The sequence below is a fragment of the Suncus etruscus genome, chromosome 6 (genome assembly GCF_024139225.1).
Source record: "Suncus etruscus isolate mSunEtr1 chromosome 6, mSunEtr1.pri.cur, whole genome shotgun sequence".
NCBI classification, from domain to species: Eukaryota; Metazoa; Chordata; class Mammalia; order Eulipotyphla; family Soricidae; genus Suncus; species Suncus etruscus.
In genome coordinates this window covers 3,243,181-3,250,762 of record NC_064853.1, presented here as the reverse complement: position 1 = coordinate 3,250,762, position 7,582 = coordinate 3,243,181, and the positions used below count along the sequence as shown (strand labels likewise).

At 59.9% G+C, this 7,582-nt stretch overlaps 1 protein-coding gene across 1 annotated transcript; it reads right to left on the bottom strand.

Annotated features, from left to right (window-relative positions):
• Positions 1–617: 617 nt before the first annotated feature.
• ZBTB48 (zinc finger and BTB domain containing 48) lies at positions 618–6,090 on the bottom strand. The gene is made up of 10 exons (XM_049775322.1): positions 5,402–6,090; positions 4,486–4,685; positions 3,047–3,158; positions 2,747–2,839; positions 2,487–2,573; positions 2,235–2,389; positions 1,636–1,772; positions 1,329–1,493; positions 1,017–1,105; positions 618–905 (listed from the first exon to the last, which is right to left on the bottom strand). The coding sequence occupies exons 1-10, from the start codon at positions 6,086–6,088 to the stop codon at positions 651–653; spliced, it is 1,980 nt and encodes a 659-aa protein (XP_049631279.1). The 5' UTR covers positions 6,089–6,090; the 3' UTR covers positions 618–650.
• Between the last annotated feature and the right edge of the window lie 1,492 nt (positions 6,091–7,582).

The following is a 7,582-nucleotide window of genomic DNA, read 5'->3' as shown; positions in this document are numbered from 1 at the left end:
ATTCCCTAAGCACCCTCTGCTCCCCGCTTTCCAAGGGGGTGGAGTGGAGTGTCCAGATCTGGGATGCCTCTGGAATTTGGGGGAGCCTGACCTGTGGATTTCCTGGAGCCTAAGGGTATGTTGATGCCTGTGACTGAAAGTCAGAAGGCCAAGCCCACACTTGACCTCCAAGGGAGCTGACCTGGACATTGGGGCGGCAGCCAATAGTGACATTGTTCAGATAGGGTCAGAGTGATAGCACAGCGATGGGGCGTTTGTCTTGCACACATCCGATCCAGGACAAACCTCGGTTAGATCCCCAGCGTCCCGTATGGGTCCCCTAAGCCAGGAGCGATTTCTGAGCACATAGCCAAGAGTAACCCGAGTGTCAGTGGGTGTGGCCCAAGAAGAAAACAAAAGTAATAGTGGCATGTCCGGATGTGTGTGAGCAAATAAGCTTCACAGCCCTCCAGGGGTCTCCATCGGCCTTGGTGCCCACCCCGGGGCCACAGGCCTGGAGGGTCAGGCCAAGCAGTGAGCTGCTTCTCAGCAACAGCAGGACCACCCACCGCTGGCTGAGGCTGGGATAGGCCCCCACTGGGGCAAGCCCCAGTGGAGGTCGGGAGAGAAGAGACTGATTCAGAGTCACAGGTTTATTGGGGGTGGGGGAGCTACGTGTCACAGTCCTCGGGGATGGCGGCGGTGATGATCAGGGGAGGTTCGGGGATGCTGGGGAGTGGGGCCGCCAGGCCACCCTGGGCCAGGGACTCCACAATGACCTTGGCAGAGCCCACGTCCAGCTCGGCCGGCTGCTGCAGCGCCACCACCACCTTGTCGTCCTCGATGACCAGGTTCCGGAGCTTGCGCTGCCGTGGGTTGTAGTTCTCCACGCGGTCGTGGATCTCCAGGTGCCTCCGCAGGTGCGCCTGGGGTACGGGGAGGAGGGCAGGGGCTCAGGGCCGGAGTGGACACCAGAAGACAGGGCAGTGCAGGGGCTCAGGGCTGGGTGGGGCACTGGAGAATCGCTTAAGGCCCACCTGGCGGGTGAACTTGTAGCCACACTCTGTGCACTCGAACTTCCTCACCCCTTTGTGCCGTCGGACATGCACACGCAGCTGTTCCACCGCTGGGAGTTGGGGGGGGGGAGCACAGCATGAAGCGGCGGGAAATGGGGGGGTGGAGAGTTTCAGGGTTCAGGACTTACAACTGTAGCTGGGGATATTGGGGGGCACAACAAATCTCCACTTCCGAGAACTGAGGTGCCACAGCACCCTGGGGCCTCGGTGCTTTATGCATGGGGCCAGGCAGTGGCACCCCAAGCAGCAGGAAGGCCCAGTACCAGACCTCACCTTTGAAGGTCTTCCCGCAGATCTGGCAGAAGTGGGGGCGGCCTTCCTGGTGACGGCTGGCCACATGCCGCAGCAGAGGGCCCTTCTCGGTGAAGCGCTGCTCACAGAACTCGCAGCTGAAGGGCCGCTCCCCCGTGTGGGTGCGGTTGTGCTTGTCTAGGCTGGCTGCAGGACAGGGACAGGCTCAGCAGGACAAGGAGAGACTCGACCACTGGCCGGGTCTGGAGAAGGGTTCGTGTAGGAACCCGGGTTCGGCCACTGGGTCTTGGCCGGCTCTGGGGCAGGCCAGCAGGGGTCCCCATCTCACCTTGAGTTCGGAAGGTTTTGCCACATAGGTGGCACTGAAAGGGCTTCTCGCCCGTGTGCGTGCGCAGGTGCATGTTGAGATTGGCCTTCTGAGTGAACGCGTGGCTGCAGAACTCGCAGACGTACGGCCTCTCGTTCCTGCGGGGGATGTGTGTGTGGTGGGGGAGACGGGCCGGTTCATCAACCCACAAGGTTGGCCCCTGCTCACAACCCTGGCTGGAAGCACGCTGGGCCTCTAGAGCTGGGGAACGCTGCACCCAGGGCTGCCAGCAACTGCCAGACAGGAGGAAAAAGGGCTGGGCAGGCTGGGGGAAAGGGCAGCAGTCCACACTGGGGGTCAAGGGGAGCACAACAGTGCAACAGAGAGGACCCTTGCTCTGCACACCGACAACCCGGGTTTGATCCCCAGCATCACATGGGGTCCCCCTGAGCATCAATAGGAGGTGGGAATGATTCCTGCGTGCAGAGCCTGGAATAAGCTCTGAGTTTCATGGGGTCTAGCCCCAAAACAGTCCCCCCACCATAAAAAAAAAAAAAAGAAAAAAACAGTGGGAAGGGTGTCAGCTGGTGCCCAGGAGCCCGTCCATGACCGTGGCGCACCTGTGCTTGGCCTTGATATGCATCTGCAGTCCATTGCGGCTCGAGGCCCGGTGCCCACACTCCTCGCACACGAACAGCTTCTCCCCACGATGCTTGAAGGCCTCGTGCAGCTGCAGCTCCGTGCGGGACAAGAAGCACTTGGCGCAGGTGGGGCACTGCGGGCAGAACGAGCCAGTGAGGCTGGAGTCCGGGGTTGGGGGTGGCCTGCCCCGGCACTCACACCCACCCCGACCCGGACAGCCCCGAGCTCACAGCATGAGGCTTGGGGGCTCCGTGCAGCTTGATCATATGACTCTGCAGATCCTTCTTCTGCATGAACTGCTGGGAGCAGGACGAGCACTGCAAGAAAGGCCCCAGACCTGTGAGCCACGGCACAGCCTCATGCCAGACCCCAAGATCTGTCGTGTGGCCTCGAGCTACACCCCCCCCAGGGCTCAATGAGCCTGTGCCCAGCTAGCCCAAGGCCACTGAGCCTGCCTTCTGGACACGGGACACCGCCAGAGCCAACTGACCTTGTACGGCATCTCGCCCGTGTGCGACACCATGTGGACCCGCAGCTCCATCCTGCGCCGGAAGGGTTCCTGGCACACGGAGCACGAGAAGACCTGGCAGAAGAGCACAGGGATATGTGGGGGGTGCCAGGCCAGGCCCCCATGCAGAGCAGCGGAGCCTCCGGCCAGCCCCGCACCTTCCCCCATGCACCGCACCCCAAGAAAGTGTCAAGAAGAGCCTGGCAGGACAGGAAGAGTCACACAGGTGTGTCACACACCTGTATCTCCAACTGTCATTCCAGAGGGGGTCCCCCAAAATACCTGTTCTGAGCGGTTCACACAGTTCCGGGCTTCATGTTCTAGAAGGTTCTCCTTCCGAAAATAACACTTGCCACACTTGGGGCACTCGAAGGGCTTCTCCCCCGTGTGTTTCCTGTTGGGAGCCAAAGGCAGTTGAGGGGGCACGTAGAACCAGGTGCCCCCCACAATTCACTTGAAATCTGAACACCCATGGCTCACTGTGCTGAGGGTGTGGGCACATCTCTCCGTGGGGGCTACGACCCAGACACTCGTGCGTGCCAGGCCTGCTGTGGGACACCCCCCGCCCAATCATATACACAGATAAGTGAGCATGGAGGTTGAAGGGGTAGAAAGAAGGAGGTTAAGGTGCCCGTGAAAGCTGACCAGGAGTTAAAGCCTGTCCCATTGTCTCAAGGCACTGGCCCCAGTAGCGGTCCAGGTATTTTCCAACAAAAATGCCTCGTAGGGGCCAGAGAGATAACTTGGAGGTAAGGCGTTTGCCTTTCATGCAGAAGGACGGTGGTTCGAATCCCGGCATCCCATATGATCCCCTGAGCCTGCTGGGGGTGATTTCTGAGCGTAGAGCCAGGAGTAACTCCTGAGCGTTGCTGGGTATGACCCAAAACACCAACAAAAAAAAACGAATGCCTCGTGTGGGCCAGAGGCTGGGTGGGCTGAGCCTCCTGCTCTGCAGCTCCCCAGAGTCACTCTCAACCTGTGCCCCAGGAGTCGCCCTGAGACAAAGCAAACAAAAAGGTTTTGTGGCATCTGGTACCTTGCCAAGACCCTGGCTTCTGGGGCAGGAAGACAGTATAGTGGGTAAGACTTGGGTTCAATCTCTGGCACCCTACGGAATCCCCCAAGCCTGCCAGCCCCACAGCACCATTGGGTGTAGCCCCCAAAACAAACAAGCAAAAGATAAAGGTATGGTGGCTTGTGCTTTTCAACAAATGATGTTTGCCTTTCAGAGGGGGAACATGAGGGTGTTCACAGCCCAGAGACACGGGGTGCTCAGGAGTTATCAGGGCCACACCTGGCAGAGCCAGGGCCTCTCTCTTGTACCTGAGCCACATCTCAGCTGCTACAACAGAACGAGGCTCCGCCCTCACCCTCCTTCCCAAGACACGGGTGGCACCAACCCAAAAGATGGGCACCCAAGGCACACTGCAGGCTCGGGAAATGCAAAGGTCTGAGTTGGCCCCACACCAACCCCAGACCTTGCTCCACCCACAGCACAGAAGTGAGTGGAAGCCAAGGAACCCCCCCCCCAAGAGAGGTAGGGAACCAGCTGGCAGAGATGACACCCCAGTAATGTCACACAGACCCACCCTAGCCAGGTTCTGCATGGACCACCGAGGGAGCCCAGGTCTGGGACCCCAATGCGGGAATACAGGCAGCAGGAGGAAATAGAAATAGGAAAACAGGAAGGAGAAAGTAGGAAAAAAGAAACGCTGGTCTACCTGTTGTGGACTTTCAGGTAGTATTTGCTGAGGAACTTTTTGTGGCACGTCGGGCACTCAACGGGCACCGCGGGGCCTTTGCCGCTGTCCCCGGCCTGGCCAAGCACGTCTGCTTTCCTCCGGGCCTGCACCAGCTCCGTCTCTGTCTCCGACACGTCGTCCCCGTCCGCGTCATCCTCCACCTGAACCACCACTTCCCACTAAGGTGGGAGAGTCGGGGATGGGGTCGGGGGTGGTAGGGATGGGCAAGGGAAGTGTGAGGGTCATGGGTGAGCAGGCAGTGCTCCCTCAGTGCTCCAGCTCCCTCAGGGTTTTGGAGAATGAGCCCCGGCTCAATTTGTGGGGATGAGTAGGGCCGAATTTCATTCCCAAGAGGAATACTGGGCCATTCTCCCCAAAACATACAAGCATAGGGGGGAGAGCTCTGAGCTCCCTAATCTTATTATTTTTTTGTTTTGTTTTGGGGCCACACCCACAGGTGCTCAGGTTACTCCTGGCTCTGTACTCAGAAATCGCTCCTGGCAGGCTCGGGACATTTGGGATGGCAGGAATCGAACCTGGGTCTGTTCTGGATCGGCCATGTGCAAGGCAAACCCCCTACCACTGTGCTATCACTCTGGCCCTGGCTCCCTAATTTTAAAGAAACCCCTTCTTTAACTTTAAAAGGTGACCATCTGTGGTCCAGGTGATCTTAGTAGTAAGGGTCAGAGCAATAGCATAATGGGGAGAGCGCTTGCCTTGCACAGGGCTGACCGAGCCCCCCAGAAGATCCCCTGGAGCACAGAGAGAAGTGATCCCCGAGAGCAGAGCTAGAAGGAACTCCTGAGCCCTCCCAAGACAGCGCCCCAAAGCAAACAAACCAAAGCAACCAACCATCTCAGCAGCCACAGAACCCCCTATCTCACACCCTCATTACCTCGTTGCTCCCGCCCTCCAGCTGGACACTTTCTGCCTCAAAGGGTCTGGGGGCCACTTTGCAATCCTCAGGCTCCTTGTCATCTTCAGGAGGACAAAGCTTCAGGGCCTGCTTGAGTTTCCCACGCAGGAAAGGGGGGCTGTCGCTCGGAAGGGGGAGACCAAGCGGAGGCCTCGGAGGGCTGTTGCTGTTGCTGAATTCGGAATCCTTGGAGACGTGACCCAGGGTCTTCACCACTTCCTCTTCCTCCAGGCCGGCAGGTTCCGGCCCGCAGCCACCACCACCTCGGGGGACCCCTCTGCTGGGGCCGCCCGCTGCTGGGCCGGCGGGCACGTGGGGTTTGAAGCTCTGGCACAATTCCACCACCTCCGGCACCCGCAGCTCCTTGGCCGCCAGGAGTACCTGATCCCTGTTGCCAGACGTGAGGGCGAGGTGGCCCGTGTAGAAGAAGTCCAGGAGGAGCCCGAAGATCTCTGCGAAGATGGCTGGGAGCACGATGCTGCCCCCCGAGCCCTCCCCAGAGAGGCTCTGGAAGAAGTGGCTGCAGCAGGCCAACACGCTCCAGTGGGCCTTGAACACCAGACCCCCTACGTCCAGGGTGGCGTCGCAGTACTGGCCCTTCGCCCGCTGCTTGTTGAGCTCCTGGAGGACCCGCACGCTGTGCTGTACGAAGGAGCCGTCGTCCATGGCCTCTGCAGGCGGTGGTGGGGAGGCGAGGAGGCTAAAGAGCCTGGCCCCAGCGAGGATCCTCAAAGGGCAAGTCCTGGAAAACAGCTGAGGGGGGAGAAAGGCGCTTTGTACTCTGCACTGTCACCTTGGGGCAGGCCCAGTGCTGGGGGTGGGGGGACGGGTCAAGCAAGATTAGGAGCTGGCCAGGAGGGCGGTTAACCCCAGGGCTGAAGGGCAGGCAGGTGGGTTGGCAGGGAGCACTGGAGGCCCCAGAGGGCCAGGCAGGGCACCGGCTGGTGGCATAAGGGAGGGTGCATGCAGGGCTGCCAGGTGGAGGGGTTGAAATGAAGATCTGGGGCCGGAGAGGTAGCAGGGAGGTAAGGCGTTTGCCTTGCAGGCAGAAGGACGGTGGTTCGAATCCCCAGCACCCCATATGGTCCCCCGAGCCTGCCAGGAGCGATTTCTGAGCATAGAGCCAGCAGGAGGAACCCCTGAGCGCTGCCGGGTTGGACCCAAAAACCAAAATAAAATAAAAGAAAGAAATGAAAGTCTGGGAAGAGGAGAACGACCTGCAGATCTGCAAGCAATGACCAGCGGCCAGGATGACTCGCTCCCGGATCTGGGCCCCCGGGTAGGCTGTGGCGGCAAAGGCGGCCAGGTAAGCGGAGCCCACGCCTGCAGCCTCCACGTCCGGCGGACACGCTGTCAGTCTCCTCGACGTCCTCACCCACCCCGGGCCGCTCCTCCCCAGCGAAGCCGAGCAGCACTCACTCCCAGCCCCAGCACAGCACCTCCCTTGCCCAGCCAGGCAGGGCCGACGGGCCCGCTGCCCACACCCGAAACGCCTTCACCGCTGCCCCAGAGCCGGACGTGACGTCAGAGCTCGCAGGCTTAGGCGTGGCTCCTCATAGGTCGAAGGCGTCGAGGGGCGGGCCCACGCGTCGGACAGCCAATAGAGTGAAGGGATTCTGTGGGCGTGGTTATGTAGACCCCGCCTTCCCCGTTGCCTAGTGACGCCAAGCTGGACGCTGCAGCTTTCCAGTCTCTGGCCCAAGCCTGGACTACCTGATCAGCGGCGCCTTGGTCCTGAGGAGAAAAAGCCTCGCTCAAGTCCACCTTTTTCACTTCTTTTTATTTTTTTTTCTGTTTTGTGTTTGGGTTTTGGGTCACACCCGGGGGCACTCAGGGGTTCCTCTTACTCTGCTCTCAGAAATCGCTCCTGACGGGCTCGGGGGATGCCTGGAATCGAACCTGGGTCCATCCTGGGTCAGCTGCGTGCAATGCAAACGCCCTATCGCTGTGCTATCTCTCTGGCCCCTTTCATTTATTGTTTTGGTTTTGTTTTCTTTTGTTTTTGGGTCACACCCGCCAGCGCTGAGGGGTCACTCCTGGCTCTACGCTCAGAAATCTTTCCTGGCAGGCTCGGGGGACCATATGGGATGCTGGAATTCGAACCCCATCCTTCAGCATGCAAGACAAACGGCCTGCCTCCATGCTATCTCTCAGGCCCCA

Excerpts from the sequence above, each read along its gene's own strand:
- ZBTB48 (XM_049775322.1), bottom strand. The coding sequence starts at position 6,088 with ATGGACGACGGCTCCTTCGTACAGCACAGCGTGCGGGTCCTCCAGGAG. Across the intron at positions 3,159-4,485 it reads TACCTGAAAGTCCACAACAG|GAAACACACGGGGGAGAAGC; the intron begins GTAGACCAGCGT and ends GGCTCCCAACAG. Across the intron at positions 906-1,016 it reads GCTACAAGTTCACCCGCCAG|GCGCACCTGCGGAGGCACCT; the intron begins GTGGGCCTTAAG and ends CCCGTACCCCAG.